This window comes from Elephas maximus, chromosome 2 (assembly GCF_024166365.1).
Source record: "Elephas maximus indicus isolate mEleMax1 chromosome 2, mEleMax1 primary haplotype, whole genome shotgun sequence".
In the NCBI taxonomy this organism is placed as follows: domain Eukaryota; kingdom Metazoa; phylum Chordata; class Mammalia; order Proboscidea; family Elephantidae; genus Elephas; species Elephas maximus.
Window position 1 is genome coordinate 188,059,663 of NC_064820.1, and position 22,521 is coordinate 188,082,183.

The following is a 22,521-nucleotide window of genomic DNA, read 5'->3' on the forward strand; positions in this document are numbered from 1 at the left end:
TGGGAATAGGAGTGGCACCACTCACCACTACCCCTAGTGACCCACTTGCAAGATTTTTGCTTCCTGTCCCTGTGACCTTATGCTCTGTGGGTCTAGAGGTCTTAGTTCCAAAGGGAGGAATGCTCCCACCTGGAGACACATCACTGATTCCTCTGAACTGGAAGGTAAGAATGCCACTTGGCCACTTTGGGCTCCTTATGCCTCTGGATTAACAGGCAAAGAAGGGAGTTACCATGGTGGCTGGTATGACAGATCCTGATTACCAAGAGGAAATCGGATTGATATTACATAATGGAGGTAAAGAAGAGATTCCTTAGGGCTTCTCTTACTACTACCACGCCCTGTAATTAAAGTCAGTGGAAAACTACAGGAACCCAATTCTGACATGACTACTAATGACCCAGACCCTTCAGAAATGAAGGTTTGGGTCACCCCACCAAATAAAGAACCAAGGCCAGCTGAGGTGCTTGCTGAGGGCAAAGGGAATACAGAATGGGCAGTGGAAGAAGGCAGTTCTAAATATCAGTTACGGCCACATGACCAGTTGCAGAAACGAGGACTGTAATTGTCATGAGTATTTCTACTTTGTATGTGTGCATCACATATTTTTGTTTTCCTCATTTATAAAATATAAGATGTAAACGGGGCTAGTGCCTTTTTGGTTGTATGCATGTTAGTTGTATCATGTTAGGCCCAAGTGCGACTTTATAATTGTCTTTATTCAGAAATTATGTTTGGTTTAAAGAGATGTATGCATCTGCCAAGTTGACAAAACGTGGACTGCGATGGTTAAGATTGCATGTCAACTTGACTGGGCCATGATTCTTAGTGTTTATATGTGATCACTCCCATGATTAAATATGCTGTGAATAGCCAATCAGTTGAAAGGGAGCTTCCTTGGGGGTATGGCCTGCATCCGAATATAAGCAGACATTCTGGCTTTTTTGCTCACTCTGGATCCTGTAGCTGTCTCCTGTTCATCTGACCTCCAGTTCTTGGGACTTGAGCTATCAGCTTATCTGCTGATTTTGGGAGTCATTGATCTTCGCAGCCTGCGAGCAAGAGCCCTGCTCTCTGACCTGCTGATCCTGGGTTCGCCAGCCCCTGCAGCTACATGAATCAAGAGAAGCCTCTATCCTGATCCACAGACTTGGGACATTCCAGCCTCTACAATCACATGAGCCGTTTCCTTGATATAAATCTCTCTCTACATATATTTATACGCTTTACTGGCTTTGCTTCTCTGGAGAACACAGCCTAAGACATCCACTATGACTTTACATCAGAGTCACCTGGGGAACAGCTAAATAGTTCCATTGCTTGCACCCCACCCTAGACCACGTGAATCAGAATGGTGTTTTTGAAGAAGCCCTGCTGCTTCTAAGAAGCAGTCTAGTTGAGAACCACTGAGCTAAAGAGGGAATAAAGGGAAGGTGAAGTGTGGTAGAGAGAGTATGACTGTTTTCACCCATGATTCTCAAACTTTGCTGAACACTGTCTTTACCTGGAGATCTTTAAAAATGACTGATGTCTGACACCCACCCCCAGACATGTAGATTTAATTAGCATGGGGTACAGACTAAAAGCTTCTTGGGTGTTTCTAATGTAGAAGAAATTTTGGAAACCACTCATTGACCTCAATATACCTCTGTTGTTTAGGATGAGAGCAGCATCAATTACTTTTGTGAGAGTAGGGGTGAAATCAGACCTTCAAACCATATTTAAAAATAAATCAGGTGTTAACTTTTTTAAACTATTTTTCCCATTTCAGCTGGGATATTTAAACCCTAATAATGGAATGTTGTTTTTAAGAACTTAACTCTGGCTGTGTTTATAGTACACTTGTTAATCCCTTTGCCAGGAGTTTTATAGATTGGGGAATGACAGTCACACAAGACTCTTCTATAACTCCTCGCCTTCAACCATAATAACAATGACTACACTCCAAATTAATTCAGAAGCCATACTTCCTTTGTGCATAGAGATTGCTCTGTGCACAAACTGATAGACTGACACAGAGGAAAGAGTATGATACCAACCTCCAGACTAATTTACAAGAAGGAAAAAAATAATCTTGGCCTTACTGCATTCAAATGTCGTCATAGGGAACACTCTTCATTTCTCTGACCTTTCTTACAAAGAACTAAATGCACACTGATCCCTGTAACTGCTAGTCCTCCAACATTTAAAAGGTCACTGACTCCCAAGAGATTATTCAGCCTTGATTGCAGAGAAAGTGCAAGAGCATTACTGAAGCGCCAAAAGCCAATAGCTCTCGATTTCCAAGGAAGCATGCTTGTGGGAGGATATGAGTTTTATCCCAGCTGCCTGGGTCATCTGAGAGCCAAAGGAAGACATGAGTGTCAGGGAAGATACGTGAGGAGTTCCAGAACCTCAGTTTAGGGAGGTATTTCACAAGACAGGCCTATTTATCAACTGTGGCCAAACATAACTAACATGCAGTATGTCAGGGTGAGTTGATGGAGTTCATCGGTGATGGAGCCAGAGTCTGAGCATCCTGCCAGGTAGTGGAGAGCAAACAGAACTGTAAAGCAAGACAATGCAAAGAAAGTAGCACATCTAGTATGAGGGCTACCTAAAGCTTTATAACCAAGGAAGGAAGAAATGGATCTTCTACTGTCCGTATAAGGAATCTCAAGCCCACAAAATACTTTCTCATTTCTCATATTTCTAGAAAATTTTGGGAACATGCAATTCCCTCATAAAATAAAAAAATAACTATTTCTGGGACGTTTCTCATTACTTTGTTTTCGGACCTTCTTACTTGCTTAGTTGGACATTTCACAACCAAAGAACTTTAAAGATTTTTGAAATTGTACACTCTTTTTTTTTTTTTTTCTGTTTTGGAGAATAAATAACATGTGCCAGCATTTGTTTTGCTGAATATAAGCCCGGGCATGAAATGATCAAATATTAGGAAAACATGAATTTTAAAACTTTAAGTTCATAGAGGGTAGCTCTCCCTTTAAGCAAACTTGATACATGAAAACCTGTATTTACACAAAAGTGAACGTTTACTCTAGCCAATGGGCTTATTTTGCATACCAACTCCCCTAAAACATTTAAAATGTCTGAATTGCACAAATTAGATTAATACATTAATTCTCAATGAAGAAATATTGGCTCAGGTGAGGGACATTTATAATGCCATAGTTGAATACAGCCATTAAAATCTCAGAGCATTAGATATCCCCCAAATACTTTATTTGGTGTACCATGGGGAATATTTATTTTATGTAAGATGATGAATAAATTCTCAGCATTTTCCCTCAGGACTTTTCATGTACAAGTTATCTGTCTTTGATCTCTCAAGGAGACTTTCCATTTAGATCGATAAACTGCATTTAATACTCAGGATTTGAATGTGCATTCTTCAGGTATCAAACTTTGCTTTAGCATCTAGCATGTCCCAGGCACTATGATGACACTTTCTGGGAGGAACCGTAGTGAGCAAAACAGATAATCTTTTCTAGCCTCAAAGAGCTTATAGTTGAGTGAGGGAAACAGACATAAATCACACAAATTATTACAAACTATTATATAAAATTTATTTTTATTATAAGTGTTCCAAGGATGAACAGAGGGTGTTGTGAACCTACCTGGGGGACCTGCTCTAGGCTGAGGATTCAGAAAAGGGGTCCGAGGAAGTGACATTTGAGCTGAGACAATGCTCTTAATAATAATATCTACCACTTGCTGACATTAGGCTAAGTGCTTTCAAGGTGTTGGCTCATTTAAGCCTCACAATGACCTATTGAATTAGGTACTCTGATATCCTGTTTATGTATGAGGAAACAGGCTTAGAGAGGCTAAGACACTTGTTAAAGGTAACCACAGCTAGGAAGTAACTGAGTCTGCACTTGAACCAGACGCTTACTCCAGAACCTGTATTGTATTCTTGACAATTAGTCATAGGGCCTCTCTAGAGAAAAGGATGAGATTAAGGAGTTAACTAAGGATGGGGAGGGTAAGAATTCTCCAGATGAAGAATAACTCTCATTTCGAATGACTAAGAGTGTAGGTTATAAAAAACACGAGTTTGGCTAACCTAACTGCCACTGACAAGTATGCATCCCTCCAAGCAAAATCCAATTTCTATGACAGGAAGGCGTGCCCTTCAGATAAAACATTTGCAAAGACTGTCACCTAGTGGCAAAAGGCAGGAGGTAGCTTATAGGCTGATATTACTGAACAGGTGTACCCAGCTGCTTACTTGAGGATGCTGACTCATCAACTTCCTTTTCCACTGTGTGCACTTCCAAGCTGTTTTTTCTAGAAACAAAGTGCATTAAGCTAAGTACATTACAACACTGAGGCAATGACCGTTTCTTTCAAGTGAACTGAGATACACACATACACATAAAGAAAAGTGGTGTGATAGTTTCAAGATCTCAGAAAGAGAACAGAGCCCTAAGTTTTATCAGGCCAAATAAATTTAGGCCAATAAGTCGTAACTAGTGAATATGTTTTATTCAGTAGCGAAGATTTTGAGAGCCCTGATATTACAGTGGTCAAAAGCTCGGCTGCTAACCAGAAAGTCAGCAGTTCGAATCCACCAGCCATTCCTTGGAAACCCTATGTAGCAGTTCTACTCTGTCCTACGTGGTCACTATGAGTCAGAATCGACTCGATAGCAACGGGTTTGGTTTTTTTACGGTTTTACAGGGTAAAAAGCTCCAACTAGTATAGGTACTGTCAGATAACAAAAGGAGTATGTAACGGGTGCTGTGAAGTCCTCAGATGGTGCCAACTGTTAATGCATGCTCAGCTGCTAACAGAAAATTTGGGGGTTTGAGTTCACCCAGAGGTGCTTTGGAAGAAGGTTTGGTAATCTACAGCGAAAAATTTACTATTGAGGAAAACCCCTAAGGAGCATAGATCCCTTCTGACATACATAGGGTTGCCATGAGTAGGAACTGACTCTACAACAACTGGTTTTAATGGGCTCTGGAAGGTAGAAAGCCATAAGTAACAACTACAGTCTTATGAATGGCTATAAAAATTAGGGCTGTAGTATTTTTTATATTAATATATATCTTTAACTAGAGTAGGAACTAGTATTGGCAAGTAAAAATGCAATCCTAATTATAATTGGCTAAGGTGCTAAAAACCACCTGTAGGAGTCAGTTCAAATGGGGGAGGGGTGCAGTGGAAGGCTGAAACTATGCTAAGAAAGGGATTCTATATGAGCTGCTTGGATCTTTACTTCCTCTGCTATGCACTAAATCTTTTCATTTAGGCTAAGCCTTCCTTTTAGTTGAACCAAGGCATTTTTCTCAAAGGAGCCATCAGTAGACACTGGACGACCAAAGTTAGCAACTTTGGGGTTTAACCTCAAAATCCTAAACGCAGACTAGGAATCCAACAGGTTAATTGGTCTACTCAAGCTCAAACATATATGTATTACTGAGTGTCTCGGTTAGAACTCTTTATGTTGAAAGTAACAGAAAATTCAAATTGAAGCTATTTGAGCAAAAACTAAATTTGTTGTCGTTGCTAGTTGCCATCGAGTCAGCTCTGATTCATGGTCACCTTTATGTATAACAGAACAAAACACTGCCCAGTCCTGTACCCTCTCTACGATCTTTTATATGTTTGAGCCCATTGTTGATATTATCATGTCAAGCCATCTCATTAAGGGTTTTCCTCGTTTTCACTCACCCTCTTCTTTACCAAATATGATGTCCTTTTCTAGAAATTGGTCTTTCCTGATGACATGTCCAAAGTAAGCAACTCGAGGTCTCACCATTCTTGCTTCTAAGAAGCCTTCTGGTTGTATTTAATCTGAGACTGATTTGTTTGTTCTTCTGGTAGTCCACAGTATATTCGATATTGCTCACCAACACCAGAACTCAAATACATCAATTTTTCTTTTGTCTTCTTTTTTCATTGTCCAGCTTTCAAAAGTATATGAGGCAACTGAAAAGATCATGGCTTGGATCAGTAGCACCTTAGTCATCAAAGCAGCATCTTTTCTTTTTAGAACTTTAAAGAAGTCTTTACAACATTTCTAGTTTCGTAAGAGGCTTAATGCAGGGCTTGAACGGCATGACCAGGGCTTGCTTGCTTGCTTATTTATTTATTTATTTATCTATTTATCTATCTATCTATTTATTTATTTATTTATTTTTGCCTCTGTATTTATCAGCTCTGCTTATGATTCCATTTTCAAGCAAACTTGTCCTTTGTGGACCCAGGATGGCAGCTGGAGGCTCTGGGATACAAAGTTTAAATACACAGGCGGTTAAAATTCATTTTCCCAGCAGTCCAAATGAAAATATCATTTTATCTTATGGGCTTGGATTCAGTCATATGCCCATCTCTGAACCAATTACTGTAGCCAGGGTGATAGGACACACTGGAGCTCAAGCACATGATCAATTTTAAACAACCAATGTGGCTGAGAATGGTGGGAACAATAAGTTCCCCAAAGAATAATCAGGATGTTTTTGGCAGGAAAAGGAGAAAGGAATTGATGCTGGGGAGTCAAACATTAAATGGTCACCATATTGGGATGGTGTACCCTGACTCTGAGTGAGAACTGCAACTGTTCAGTGGGAAAACGAGTATAGTCATTAAAAGAAGAAGAAAAAAAATCAAACCCATTGCCATTGAATCGATTCCGACTCATAGTGACCCCATAGGACAGACTAGAACTACCCCCATAGGGTTTCCAAGGCAGTAATCTTTATGGAAGCAGACGGCCACACCTTTCTTCCACAGAACGGCTGGCAGGTTCAAATCACCAACCTTTCCATTAGCAGCCAAGCACTTAACCACTATGCCACCAGGGCTCCTTAGTATAGCCATAGGGCCCGTTAAGAGGTGAAGCTAGTGCTACACATAGCAGATCCAAGAGAGACTGCAGACTGGGCTGTCACTGTCATTGTTATTATTAGTAAACAATCAATTCCACCTGCCTGGTATAATTATTCATTTTGATATCTAATTATTCAATTTGATATCTAATTATGACAGTGCAATTTCCTGATCTCTTTTCAGATGGCTCTTCTGTTTCTTTTGTTGGATTATCCTCCTGTTTTGTGGATTAGAACAATCCCCAAAGTCCTGTACACAGCCTTCCCTTCCCGCTCGTTAACCTTCTTTTCTTGATGTCAGCCATTTTTAAGGTTTCAGTTACCACCACCTTGAGTGTAACTTCCAAAACTTCTCCTGGCCCACCCTATAAATCATGAAACTTTAGCTGTAAATGAACCCAGTTCTTATTTGCAGACCCTGTGTCTCAGAGTACTGGACTTGTTCTTGCTTAACACCAAAAAAGACTAGCTTAGAGCTTTACTTAAAAATGAGAAGGGAGAAGAAGTTTAACCCTCCTCTGTGTAAAGATTTATTATTTGGTAAATGCCTGTTCCGCCCAACTCTAAGTTCCTTGAGGACAGAGACTATTTGCTTGCGATGCCAAAAAAAACTTAAGCATTTAATAAGTTCATGTCAAAATACATACAACTTTCAACACAATGCAACTCTTTTCTATACTGTTTCTGAGAATTAATCCCCTCACTTCTGTTAGAATAGTCACAATGAAGGAATGATGAGATGTTTACTGCAGCAGTTCACCCCAGTTTTCAACAGTATGATATTACGAATTATATGGGGAGGTGATTTTTCTTTTTTTGGTTACCCTTCCTATGCTTCCTGAAGCCACCATTGCATGAGGAGGCAAAGTCTCATTTCTCATCACAGAAGATGAAAATGACAGATATTTGCTTTTTTCTGATCCTGGCATTTAGGGCCGGAAATTTAGACCTCATGTGGGTATGCGGATCTGCATCCGGAACTGTGAACAGGGAGAAAGTGATCCAAAGAAGCAGGGTTATCAAGAATTCTTTTCATTTGTGGCATCTAGTATCCAGTGGAAACAGCAGCACACTATCCAGACACTATCCAAATATATTTTAGAAACATTAGAATTGGGAGAAACATTAATGATAATCTACATCTATCTTCTAAAGTGACAGAGCAGAAAATGAAACTCAGTAAATTGTAGATTACCTAATTTCAGCGGGTCATGATTAGCCTAGGTTAGAACAGTGTCTTCCTGACTCCTGAGTTAAATTATGGTAAAAAATGAAATTTGTTTCATTTCCAAGAACATGGGAGTGACTATGAAGATCAGTATCTGGTTCATTCAGGCTCCAAATACATCTGCTGGCTATATTGTGAGAAACTTGAAGGCATCATTATCCAAGTCTTAAAAAACAGATCAACACTTTAAAGTCTGATCTAATGCAGTTAGAAATTGAAGGAAAGGAAACTGAAAAGAAAAAAGCAAGGAGAGTGTGTTGCTCCATGAGCCAAATCAAGATTCATCGAGAGCTGTCAACTCTGTCCAATGTCAGGAGAAGTGAGGACTAAAAATTCACTACGGGGTTTTGTGAGGTAAAATTCACTGGTGACCTTGACAAGAACCATTTTACTGGATTAGTGGGAACCAAAACCTGGTTGGAGAGAAAAAAAAAAAAAAAAGACTGAAAGGTAGGAAAATGAAGATAGTCAAAAATTTCTTTTTCAAGAATTTTGCTATAAAGAGAAGTAAATAAATGGGGTACTGGCTAATTAGGGCCAAAGGAGGTTATTATTTTTTGAGATGGAAACCATCACACTATATTTATTTGCTCATAGGGAAGGGCCGTTAGAAAAGAAAAAAGTGATGAAAAGAAGAGGCAGTAAAGCCAACCCAAGTAAAAAAACCATGGGCTCAAAACCACTAAATGATCCATATAACAATTCCCAGGACGCAGAAGTGCTCATTAAATGTTAGCTATTATTATTTCTAAAATAATAATAATAATTTATTTTATTATTATTTCTGGTTGCTTAAATTTTTGAGCTTTACAAAACAAATTCTTTACTATTAAACACACACTGCGTTGGTTCAAATTCAAGCTCTGCCACTTGGACAAGATACTTTTCTTCCCTGTGCTTTGCTTTCCTCTGTAGAAAAGAGAGGTGATAATAATAAACACCTCATCAAACTGTTTGCGGGTTTAAATGAGATAATCCATATAAAATTTGGCACCACACTGGCAGAAGGTGAAGGCTCAAATGTCAACGTCATTAGGATGATAACTGTATACGTTCTATCATATGATGCTTTTAGGCACTGGCAGGCTGATTCAGATTCCTGGAACTACCAGACACCGAAGGACCCTCAGAGAGCACACAGGCCATCCCATTCGTAGGCTGTAAGAGGCCGGCACAACCAGAAGGAGCCAATGGCGATTTTCCACAACCAGACCCTGGCCGACCACAGCCTAGTTTTGTAGCGACACTGTCCCTCCGAAGGCGATGTCATAAAAAACACACGCCAACTAGAAGCGGACACTTAGAAACGATCCAGGTAACCAGCAAACTTGACCCGCCAGGGACCTGTCTCTGCGCCTGCGCCAAGCCCACAACTCGCCTCCTGCCCTTGCGCAGTCGCCGTAAGGAGACCGGGGCGCGCGGTCCGACGTTCCTCCGGGTTTTTCCTATGCGCGCGACTTGGGCGGAACTTCTCGTGAGAAGTGCGAGTTATCGCGGCAACTGCGTTCAAAAAGGCCTGGCGCTACCCGCAAGGGAGCTAAGGCAATGGATGGGTGTTTATGTAGTTAAGTGGCTACGGTCACGAATCTGGGTGTCTTGAGCTCTTACCGCGAGCTGCCGGCCGCAGCATCAGGGGAAAGGTGAGAAGAGAAAGGTAGGGGCAAGGGGCTGGTGGGCTAAGGGTGTGGAGAGGAGTTGTGGGAGCGGCGTAGCGAGGGGTTTTAGGGGGGCAGGAGCAGGGCCTAAGGAAACCTGGGGCGTGGGCATCAGCAAGAGCAGCTTCTCCAGCGGGTTCTGAGTTCTTACGAACCAGGTTCCGAGCCGGTCATAATCTTGTGTTGGGTCGCCTGTCGCCTTCCGGGATTCTGGATAAATATGCAAGGTCAGGTCTGCTGCCTGGTCCTCATGATGGTGATGAAGATAAACGCTAGATCTGCTCTGTCCAGTACGGATAGCCGTTAGCCAGGTGTGGCTGTCTGAATTGAGAAATGCTGTAGATATAAAATGCAGACTGGACTTCGAGGACTCAGTACCCAAAAAAAGGTAACATATGATTAATGGTTTTTATGATGATTACGTGTTGAAATGATAATACTTTGGATCCATTGGTTTAAACAATATTATTAAGATTAATTTCTCCTAATTTTTAATGTGGCTACTAAAATTTTTTAAATCACGTATGTGTCTGGCATTATATTTCTGGTGGACAGCGCTGCACTAGACCACTGTGTCTTCAGATTCTGCCCTCTGCCTTTTTTTCCATTATCTGATTTTATCCTCTCAAGAGCCATATTAAGAGGTGTTATTTTCCTAATTTTGTAGATGAGAAAATAAAAAATGAAATGAGTTGTCCAGGTTCAGGCAGCCATTGAGTAGTGGAGAAGAGATAAGAACTCAGGCAGTCTGACTTTTTCAGTGTGTGTGTGGTATGTCTCTGAGAGGCAGTACACAAAGTGATTAGATGTTCCCAGATAAATTCCCTGGTTCCCATCTGACTTAGCTGCTTTCTAGCAAGTAACCCTGGGCAAGTTATTTAACATTTCTGTGCTTCAGTTTGCACATGTGTAAAATGAGGGAAATACCACAACCTCATGGGATTGTTGAGAGGATTAAATAAGATAATGTGTGCAAAGTACCAAGCACAATGCCTGACACATATTAGCTTTAGTTGTTATTCAGACGAGTTGCCTTTAAGTCCAACTCATGGTGACCGCATATGTGTCAGAGTAAAACTGCTCTGTATGGTTTTTTTCTTTCTTTTTAATTTTTTAAAATATTTATTGATCAACAGTACAAATTAGTTTTAATGTATTGGTGAACATAAAATTAGTTCTATTAAAAACTATTTTAAACAAAATTATTAAAAAAAATAATAAAAGTAGCATATCTAGGTGTCTTAGTCATCTAGTGCTGCTATAACAGAAATACCACAAGGGGATGATGGCTTTAACAAAGAGAAATTTATTCTCTCACAGTCTAGTAGGCTACAAGTCTAAATTCAGGGCGCCGGCTCCAGGGAAGGCCTTCTCTCTCTGTAGGCTCTGGAGAAAGGTCCTCGTCATCAGTCTTCTCTTGGTCTGGGAGCATCTCGACACAGGAACCTCAGGTCCAAAGGATACACTCTGCTCCCGGGGCTGCTTTCTTGGTGGTATGAGGTCCCATGTCTCTCTGCTCACTTCTCTCTTTTATATCTCAAAAGAGATTGCCATAAGGCACTACCTAGTCTTGTAGACCTCATCAATATTACTGCCACTAATCCATCATATTACATCATAGTGATAGGATTTACAATGCATGAGGAAATCACATCAGAAGATAAAATGGTAGACAGTCATACAATCATACAAGGGAACCTAGTCAAGTTGACATATTTTTGGGGGACACAATTCAATCCATGACACCAGGTATATATTGCTTATCTGAACATTAAAGAAAACACATGCAAAATAATTAATCTTGATACAGGTTTACATACTTTTATCAGCTTTTTAACTGTTGTTCTCTGACCATGTCATTGATATTTTTCTGAAGAATGCAGTTTTCAATGAAGTCTTATTATTTTTAACTTTTTTATAGTATTGCCTACAATCTTCAAGATTGCGTTCGAAATTTAAACTGCTGACACTTTGAAGTGATACTTCTCTGACATCATTGTATTTTTACCTCATTTTACTTTTTTAATAATTTGTTATTGAGAAAATACAGAGCAGAACATAAACCCATTTTGTATGCTCAGGTAGCACCATACATCTTTCCTTCTTGTACTTACCACACTTCTAACTTTATCGTTCAATTATTTGATATAATGCCTTTCTACTTTCCACTTAGTTTTGATGTCGCCGTTGTGTCTTTAACACTGGCACAGTGACTGACACATAATAGGAATTCCAGGAAATCTTTTGAACGAATGGGAATTACCTTTGTTTGGCTTCCTTGGACATTCCTAGCTAGGGTGTTTTGAGACTAGCTTAAGTTTTTTTCTTTGGTAAATGGAAATGACAATAATACTTAACTCAAGCTCGTCGAGACAATTTAATGAGATGGAGCATCTGAAGCACTCTGCCTGGCAAATGAAATTATCAAGAGTTTCATTTTACTTGGATCCATAATCAATGCCCACAGAAGCAGCATTCAGGAAATGAAACGATGTATTGCCTTGGGCAAATCTATTGCCGTAGTGCAATGAATTACTTAATATGGCCCTTCTAGCCATAATTTTTGTGACTCCTACACAGTGATTGGGTGGAACTGTGCAAATGGTGTGCTTGTGGCCCCACCAAGGGAATTGGACTGCGTGCTACTAATGCAAATAAGGTGTATGCAACCTGTGATGGTTACAGTTATGTGTCAACTTGGTTGGGCTTTGATTTTCAGTGGTTTGACCGTTATGTAATGATGTAATCTTCCTGCATTTTGTGGTCTAATGTAATTATCCTACATTTTGTGATGTGTTGTAAATCCTAGCATCTTGGTCCCATTTGGGAATGAGTTGTCTGTATATTAATGAGGTAGAATTAGGGTAGAATGCATCTTGAGTCACTGCCTTACTAGATGGCGTGACTCAAGTCACCGCCCTTACCCTAGTTACTATCCTTATTCAAGTCACAGCCTTGCACTGCCTTGCTCATATACATATATGTATATGTGTATGTGTATATATGTATACATACATATATATATGCATGTGTGTGTATATATATATATGGATATGTATATGATTGCTCTGGCAAAGGTCTCTCTCTTGCTGTGGATCCTGCACCTGGCCTGTCATCATCTGACCTCTGGTTCTTTGAATTTGAGCCAGCAGCCTATTATGTGACCTAATTTGCCAGATTCCACAGCCTTGTGAGCCAGCAGCCTGTCATCTGACCTGCAGATTTGAGTTCATCAGCCCCTGCAACCAGTGAGTCAGGAGAAGCCTCCAGCTTGACACCTGACCCATGAATTTGGGGCTTGCTGGCCTGCACAACCGTGTGAGCCATTTCTTTGATGATTCATGAATTCTGTGAGATGTTGCAGCAAATTATGGAACCCAAAAATGGAAGGGAGAGTACTGAGGGGAGGACGAATAGTCGATGTTAGAGTCTATAACGTGGTACAGAGTTTGGAAAAGTTGGACATTTGGGACATCTTTAACTTCCACCTCATAGGAACCAGCTTTGTGCTGATCCTCCCAAAGAAATTATTCATTCAGTTGCAAAAGACCTCTTTAAAGTGTTAAAAAGCAAAGATGTCACTTTGAGGACCAAGGTATTTCAGGTATTTTCATTTGCCTCATATGCATGTGAAAGCTAGACAATTAATAAGGAAAAACAAGAATTGATGGCTTTGAATTATAGTGTTGGCAAAGAATATTGAATATACCACGGACTGCCAGAAGAACAAACAAATCTGTCTTAGAAGAAGTACATCCAGAATGTTCCTTAGAAAGGAGGATGGTGAGACTTGGTCTTACATACTTTGGACATGTTATCAGGAGGGACCAGTCCCTGGAGAGGGACATCATACTTGGTAAAGTAAGAGGGGCAGTGAAAAAGAGAAAGACCCTCAACGAGATAGATTGACACAGTGGCTGCAACAACAGGCTTAAACATAGCAACGGTTGTGAGGATGGCGCAGGACCGAGCAGTGTTTCATTCTGTTGTATATAGGGTCGCTATGAATCAGAACCAACTCGACAGCACCTAACCACAACAGCCTGGCAAATGGTACATTTTCAGTAAATGTTGTTGTTGGTGTTGTTAGATGCTATGATTGGAGACATGGAGGAATACTTTAGTAATGGCCTGGTGCTCTTTGAAGGCAAAGTTAAGCTTGAGTCTGGCCTAAGAGGCTAGAACCAGATAGGGAAGGATAGTGACTGAGGTTGAGTTAAAGTGGAATGTTTATATGTATAGTGTTTGCCCTTCTTTGAAAATCTAGAATGAGAACAATGTCTTTTAATTACCCTGAACATAGTTCTTATTTTGTATGCTTTCATGAATAACTAGGAAAATACTAGTGAGTCTATTTTCAATAAAGAAAAGTTAATGCATTCAGGTTGATATTTGTGGGGAAAAAAGCTGCCTTTTTACATTTTAAGTAGCAGTCATCATACTATAAGTTTTCTTGATTTCTTTCGTTGTTCTCTTTACTGTGATTATATGTATAGTAACATAATGAGACCCACCCTACCTTAGCGTTTTAAGGAAGCTTAGCACACAATAACCAAACAGCTTCCTCATGCTGAATTTCTTAGAAACAAATTTAAATGCATTCATCTTTTTTCTGTTTGATATGGTCTTAAATCAGGTAACAAAATAGAACGAGGATGCATATTTGACCACTTATAAGTCAGGTAGAAAATCATAACACTGTTGTTACATAGCAGTAGTATTCAGTATATTTTATTATCGATATCATTGTAGAACATTTTTTGTTTAAGCTTAAACAGTTTTATTTCCTTTGTTTACAGTAGGCTAAAAACAGGAGAAGAACATGGAGGCAGATATAATCGCAGATCTTCGATCCAAGCTCAAAGAGGTTGAAGAAGAGCGACTAAAAGCTGCACAGTACGGTTTACAGCTAGTGGAGAGCCAAAATGAACTGCAGAATCAACTGGATAAGTGTCGTAATGAAATGATGACCATGACTGAGGTAGGACTCTGCACGCCTCAGTTTAAAGGGTTGTGCTTAGCTATTGAAGATGAGTCTTGTCTAGCAATTATTAATATTTATTTTATTCTGTTTGGAAGATTTTAGTCTAGTTCCCACCTTGTCCCTAGCCGTAATGAAGTGGAAAAACTAAATGAATTCCTAATATTCTTTTCAACCCAGTGTCTTCTGACTTGGAAAAATTAGATTATAATTGCCTTCTTTACTACGTAATAGACCTTAGATTTGTTGTCTGTCTATACTCTTCCCAGGTGGCCTCATCTTGTTTGGTAACTTTAAATAACATTTAAATGACCTGTGACACTCAAATCTATGCCAAGCCTTTATTTCTCACCTGAAGTCCAGACTTGTGTGTTCAGTTGCCCACTAATGGCTAACTCAGACTTAAGGTAAACAGTCAAAATACTTGATTCCCTGTCCACTAACCAATCTCTTGCAAGTTTCTTTAGTAAATAAATTTATTAGATTGCTTGAGTCAAAACTGTAGGAGTTTTACTCTATATCTTTTTTTCCTTATTTCTTTTTTTTTTTTATATGTACTTTAGATGAATGTTTATAGAACAAACTAGCTTCTCATTAAACAATTAGCACACATATTTTCCGTGACATTGGTTACCAACCCCACGAAATGTCAACACTCTCCCTTCTTAACCTTGGGTTCCCTATTATGAGCTTTCCTGTCCACTCTTGCCTTCTAGTCTTTGCCCCTGGGCTGGTGTGCCCAGTTAGTCTTATTTTGTTTTATGGACCTGTCTAATTTTTGGCTGAAGGGTGAACCTCAGGAATGACTTCATTATTGAACTGTAAGAATGTCTGGGGGACATACTCTCGGGGTTTCTCCAGTCTCTGTCAGGCCAGTAAGTCTGATTATTTTTTGTGAGTTAGAATATTGTTCTACTTTATTCTCCAGCTCCGTCTGGGACCCTCTCTTGTGATCCCTGTCAGAACAGCCAGTGATGTTAGCTGGGCACCATCTAGTTGTACTGGACTCAGTGTGGTGGAGGTTGTGGTAGTGTGGTCCATTAGTCCTTTGGACCAATCTTTCCCTTGTGTCTTTGGTTTTCCTCATTCTCCCTTGCTCCTAATGGGAAGAGTCCAGTGGAGTATCTTAGATGGCCACTCATAAGCTTTTAAGACCCCAGATGCTCTTTCCCTTATTTCTTATGCTCGATTCACCATAAAGTTCTAAGAACTTGACCTACAAAATATCTATCTACCCTACTGCTGCTCTAGTCCAAGTCACCATCATCTGTCCCCCTAAACTACTGCTATGGCCTTCTGACCAGGTTGCCTGCTCCTATTGTTGCCATTCGTGCAATTCATCCTTTACACAGCAGCCAGAGCAGTCGCTGAAAAATACACAAGACATCATGTCATAGCCCTGCTAAAAACCATATAACGGCTTCTCGTTACATTTATGACGAAACCTGAGCCCTTACTGTGGTTTGCTGATCCCTGTATGATCTGATTCTGCCAACCTTCTTGACCTCATGTCAAACTACTTCCCCTTGTTCTTAGCTATACTAGTTCTACTTTATGGGCTTTGTACTACCTGTTGCCGCCTCCTGAAATGTTCATCCTCTACTCTTCATGTATTGAGTCCTCAGCATTTAGGTTTCAGTTAAGTGTCACCTTCCCTGACTATGTCATGTAAAGTTAACACCATTCACTCTTAATTCTCTGCAGTGTTAATTACCTCCAAATTATAAGCTCCCTGACAGGGAGTGTTGTCAATCTACTGTGTCCCTAGTGCCTGGCACATGTATTAAATATCGATTGAAAGAATGAATTAATCAGTTGTTTAGTAAACACTCTTAACTTATATTTAAACTTGTATTCCAAAATTATAAAGCTAGCATCTAAAAATATTTAATGGAAATCCTTATTTTTTTGTATATTACTGTTCTTGACCAAGAACACAGTACCAAGGTCTAAAGGCAAAGTAAAGTTTAGAAATTTCACTAATGGTAGAAAATAAAGTTGTACTGTAGTCGATTGTTTTGGTAGATTGACAGTATTCCCTAATTTAAATGCTAGTTTAACAATTAAGGTTCTGTTTGCTTTCTTTTAAAATAGAAGGGCTTCACTATTTTGAACTAACCAGGAGAACACTGAAAAGGAAATCAAGAAAATAATATCATTTACAGTAGCCCACGAAAGGATAAAATATCTGGGAATAAACCTAACCAGGGATATAAAAGACATACACAAGAAAAACTATAAGATACTTCTGCAAGAAACCAAAAGTGATCTACATAAATTGAAAAACAGTCCATGCTCATGGATTGCAAGACTTAACATTGGAAAATGTCAATGCTACCCAAAGCAATCTATAGATACAATTCCAATCCAAATCCCAACAACATTCTTTAAGGATATGGAAAAACTAATCTCGAGCTTTATGTGGAAAGGAAAGAGAACCCAAATAGCTCAAACAATATTGAAGAAGAACAAAGTAGAAGGCCTCACACTTCCCGATCTCATAACTTATACAGCCATAGTAATCAAAACAGCCTGGTTGAGAACCCAGAAGTAAATTGACAAAGGGTTGAAATCCAGTCAATGGGAAAGATGCAGCCTCTTTAACAGATGGTGCTGGCAAAACTGTATGTCCATTTGTAGAAAAATAGAACAGGATCCATACCTCACACTAAACACAAAAACTAACTTAAAATGCATCAAAGACCTAAATGTTAAAGCTAACGCTATAAAGTTCCTGGAAGATAACATAGGGACAAAATAGGGGGCCTAATTTTTGGCATAGTCTATCAGACACAACTAAAAATGCACGAACAACAGAAGATAAATTAGATAACTGGGACCTCCTAAAAATTAAGTACATATGCTCATCAAAAGACTTTACCAAGAGTAAAAAGAGAGCCTACAGACTGGGAAAAATCTCTGGTAACAACATATCTGATAGGGGTCTAATTTCTAAAATATATAGAAAACGTCAACAACAAGAAGACAAATAATCCATTCAAATGGGCAAAGGACATGAATAGCCATTTTACCAAAGAGGACATTCAGGCCTCTAACAAACACATGAGCTGATGTTCATGATCATTAGCCATTAGAGAGATGCAAGTCAAAACTACAATGAGATACTGTCTTACCCCTTCAGAAATGACACTGTTGAAAAACAACAAAAATGCTGCTGAGGTTGTGAAAAGATTGAAACTCTTATACACTGCTGGTGGGAATGTAAAATGGTACAGCCACTATAGAGAACGGTATGGTGCTTCCTCAAAAAGCTAGAAATAGAAATACCTTATGGTCCAGCAATCCTACTCTTAGGTGTATATCCTAGAGATAAAAGAGTGGTGATACAAATCGACATATGCACACCTGTGTTCATTGTAGCATTATTCACAGTAGCAAAAAGGTGGAAACAACCTAAGTGCCCATCAACAGATAAATGAATAAACAAATTGTGGTACATGCATACAATGGAATACTATGAAACTATAAAGAATAATGAGGAGCCCTTGAAACATCTTTTAACATGGATGAATCTGGAGGACATCATGCTGAGTGAAATAAGTCAGTTACAAAAGGACCAATATTATATGGTCTCACTTTTATAAAAAGTCAAGAATAGAAATACACACAGAAACCAATGTTCTTTGATGGTTACCAGGGATGGGAGGGGGAAAGGGAGGGAATCACTTTCTAGATAGTAGACACTTGACATTTTTGGTGATGGGAAAGGCAGTACCCATTATGGGTTAAGTCCGTACAATTTGACCAAAGCAAATGAAAGCTCTAAGAAGTATGCAAGAGTAAGGGACAATTTCAGTAAATGCTGTAACATACACAGTTTTGCAACAGGAACAACAACCAAAAACTATGAGCTTGGTCACGTAGGTATATACGTATGCATATGTGAGTACATGCGCGTAAACATATAGGTGTACCTCTAGGCATATGTGCTTACATGTTTGAGTGTGCTGCATATATATTCATGTCTATATAAAGCATATGGGGGCATAGTTGTGGAAACTTCCTAAATATATCTGGACACCTTGAGGGCTTGGTTTACTGGGTTAAAAGGCTTAGGACTGTAGTCTCGTGGGACAACTCAGTTAATTGGCATACCATAAAAAAAAAATACCATAGTTCATAAAAATAATGTTCTACATCCTAGTTTGGTGAATAGCATCTGGGGTTTTAAAAGCTTGTGAGTGGCCACCTAAGATATAACTGTTGGTCTCTACCTGTATGGAGCAAAAGACAATTAAGGAAACCAGACTCAAAGAAGAAACTAGTCCACTGGACTAATAGCCCACATGAACTACAACCTTTTCTAGCCTGAGACCAGAGGACCTAGGTGGTGCCCGGCTATCGTTACCAACAGTTCTAACCCAGGACATAATAGAAGGTCCCAGGTAGAAAGGGAGAAAAATGTAGAACAAAATTTAAATTCCTAAAGAAGGCCACTCGTACTGGACCAATAGAACTTGGAGGAACCTATGATATTATCACCCTAAGATGTTATTTGAAGTTGGAACTGAAGCTACTCCCAGAGGTCACCTTTCAGCCAAATAATAGATTTGCTTACAAAATAAACAGTCTCACCCTTGGGTAATGTACTACCTTAAACAATCAACTGTTTGAGACCAAATAGTCAACATTTACCCAAAAACAAAGGTGAGAAGGCAGGTAGGGGCAGGGAAGCTAGATCAGTGGAAACAACAAACAGAATTAAAATAATGAGAATGCTAACACACTGTGAAAATTGTAACCGAAGTCATGGAACAATTTGTATAAAAATTGTTAAATGAGAACCTAATTTGGTGTGTAAACTTTTACCTAAAGTACAGTAAAATAAAATAGGAGGGCTTTTGGGGGAATAATGTGAAGTTTCAGCCGTTTTTTAAAATATTTTTTTAAAGTCTATTGATGGAGTTTGAACTGATACTCTTTTTAGCTCTAAACTCCTCTGTGAGCAAAAGTCCTCTTTTTGTCTCAGCACTGTATTCATTCTAGAAGTCATTTTGTGAATATTTTTCAGATGACTACATTCTGAAAGTAAGGTTTAATTCAGTATTTCTCCTTTTCACCCATTCCTCTTATTTCTTCATTTTGTTCGGAGCTACAAGGAGAGCATCTCATTATCAAACCAAGTAACTCTTACTAGAAAAACTTGAGTGCTATTAAATCTTTCTTTTTTTTTTTTTGTAGTAGAGATTACTTGACACATTGACATGCCACTGGGCGCTTTTTACTTCCTTGATAGGGCATAGAAGCAATTATTGGATCCTTAGCGTGGACTTCAGTGCAGTTTCAAAATACTCCTTAGGGGCTTAAGACTGATTAGCTATAAAGTCATTTCGTATTTAATGTATAGTTGTTACTTGCACTTGTGAAACTAGGAATAAAATAGTTAAAGGTGAGAACTGCTTGTGTGTGAGAACTGTTTGTATATGATGGCTTTAAGCTATATTTAGTTGAATTGTAACTGAATCTGCTTTCAGAATTACGAACAAGAAAAATACACTCTTCAGAGAGAAGTTGAGCTCAAGAGTCGAATGTTAGAAAGTTTGAGTTCTGAATGTGAAGCTGTTAAACAACAACAAAAAATGCATTTGGAGAAATTAGAAGAACAACTGAGCAGGCGCCATGGGCAGGAAGTGAATGAGCTAAAAAATAAGGTTTGGATGTCTATGTATTTCAGAGCAAAAATGTTCCATGTTTATGCAGCTATCTGTAAACTTTAGGTGGTGAAGATTTTCTTGAATATCACCTATGCAAAATACCTAAGGTCAAATGCTACATTATCTTAATGTTGCGGACGGAAACACTGAAAACAGGAATTTACCTAAGGGACTTGTATAAGTAATATTTAACTAATTAAATTAAATGTAATTCCCTAATTTTTATAACTGGTTATTTGTGATGGAGGGTTGGTTTCATAGTCATGGGTAGTGAGCAGCACCACCTCCTTGCTTACAGTACATAGTAAAGCAGTCCCCTTGCAGAAAGACTAGTCCCTTACCCCCTACTGCAACTCGTGGCATGCTTTGCGATTCCCCTGAAGAAACCAATAGGTTCTTGTAATGATGTACATTAGAATTGGTATTTTATAATTCGTTTATTGAAGATAAACAAATACATGTGACCTACTACACCACGCAGTTCTAAGAACAACTCTGTAAGAGAGGTACCATTATTATCTCCAGGTAACAAATGAGAAAACCAGTGTTTAGACAAATTGAGCAAATTGGCCAAAATTACAGGGCTAGAAATTGCTAACCAAGATTTGAACTGAGGCAGTGTGACTACAAAGCCTGTGTTACTGAACCACTGTACTTAATCTAAACACATATTATATTGGCTCCGTTTCAAGCATAAATACAAAGTATATAATGAGAGTGCAATAATTACCCATTCCCTTTTGGCACCCCCAACTACCCAGTGCCTTCAGGCCACTTTTAAGGAATCCAGACCTTTTATCATGGCTCCTCTTTGTACAGACTTTTCCAGATCCCTCTATAGCAAAACTTGCCTGACTCTTGTCTTGTTTTCTCAGAATTCTGTTTTCCAATTTTCACTTTTTTATGTAGCACCTTCTACGACTTTCCTCTGTCTCTGTGCCACCAATATTAATTTCTCATTAAAGTCACCCACTTTTTAAATATTTTCTCATTGTAAATCAGTGAAATTACATGTTTGAGGTAGTTATGTATTTTCCTAATATCCAGTAAAATAAACTTAACTGTGAAAATATGATTTTGTGTAACACTTAGAATCATCTTATATACCACGGGAGCAGATGGTAATGTAGCTTGTCTGCGACTAATCTCAGTCGTGGCACTAATGACTAATAATGATGCATTATGTTTTTTTTCCTGGGTGGTATTTTCATTTTATCAGTAACTTTCATTACCTAAACAAAAAATGGAGTGATATTGGAAATATTCAGGAACTGTGGAAAGGCCGTTTTTTGAAATGGCTTTTTGGTGGAGAAAAGAATCAATCAGTCAAAAATATTTTCAGCCTTGTTGATGTTCTCAAATCACTTCATGTATTGGCTGCCTACTCTGATTACTTGTGTGGATTATTTGTGTGTTTATAAAACAAGGCATATCACTGTCTGTTAAAAGATGCCTGTTGTTGTTGTTAGTTGCTGTCAAGTTGATTCCAACTCATGGTGACTACGTGTGTGTTAGAGTAGAACTACGCTCCATAGGGTTTTCAAGGCTGTGACCTTTTGGAAGCAGATCACCAGGCCTGCCTTCCAAGGCACCTTTGTGTGGATTTGAACGGCCACCCTTTCAGTTAGTGGTCTGTTGTTTAACTCTTTTTGCCACCCAGGGACTCCAGAAGATAAGTAGCATTGGCCAAACAGAAAACCCCAATAGTATCATTATGCAGTATGTTTGGATCAGTCAGTCATGTTTTTCAGAAAGATGCCTGTATTTCTACATAGTCATGCATCTGAAGTTTTTATTTAACATCATGTAAATAGAAAAGGGAAAAGAAATATGCTAAGAGGCTTTTATTTTTAAATAAGAAACAAATACTAGGGTATGTTCTAAGAGATGCTAAGACTTTATTGAATATAATTCAGTGTAAATAATAATAACCCTAGACATCAAGACAGCTTTTTATTGTTAAAATTCACCATTTATTCACCATTTAGTGAATGCTAAGCACTGTGCTGAATGTTTTATTCCTCTGACCTCACAATTACCCAGTAATGGTAGGCACCATCATTTACTTACCTGTTTTACATATAAGGAATGAAGCTTAGACAGGTTAAGTAACTTCCCCAAGGAAGGATTCAAACCTAGGTTT

The 22,521-nt window shown here is 38.9% G+C and overlaps 1 protein-coding gene across 4 annotated transcripts in view; it reads left to right on the plus strand.

The window, feature by feature from the left end:
• The first annotated feature begins 9,567 nt into the window (after positions 1 to 9,567).
• SPDL1 (spindle apparatus coiled-coil protein 1) overlaps positions 9,568 to 22,521 on the plus strand; it is a 40,079-nt gene continuing 27,125 nt past the window's right edge. For 2 of the 4 annotated variants that reach the window (XM_049874290.1, XM_049874287.1), the window contains exons 1-3: positions 9,568 to 9,707; positions 14,522 to 14,703; positions 20,199 to 20,375. In XM_049874290.1, coding sequence (XP_049730247.1) covers positions 14,545 to 14,703; positions 20,199 to 20,375 — 336 coding nt within the window. In that variant the 5' untranslated portion in view covers positions 9,568 to 9,707; positions 14,522 to 14,544. Of the gene's footprint in view, positions 9,722 to 9,772; positions 10,111 to 14,521; positions 14,704 to 20,198; positions 20,376 to 22,521 lie in introns of those variants that run through there. The other 2 variants (XM_049874288.1, XM_049874289.1) reach the window with 2 other exon arrangements.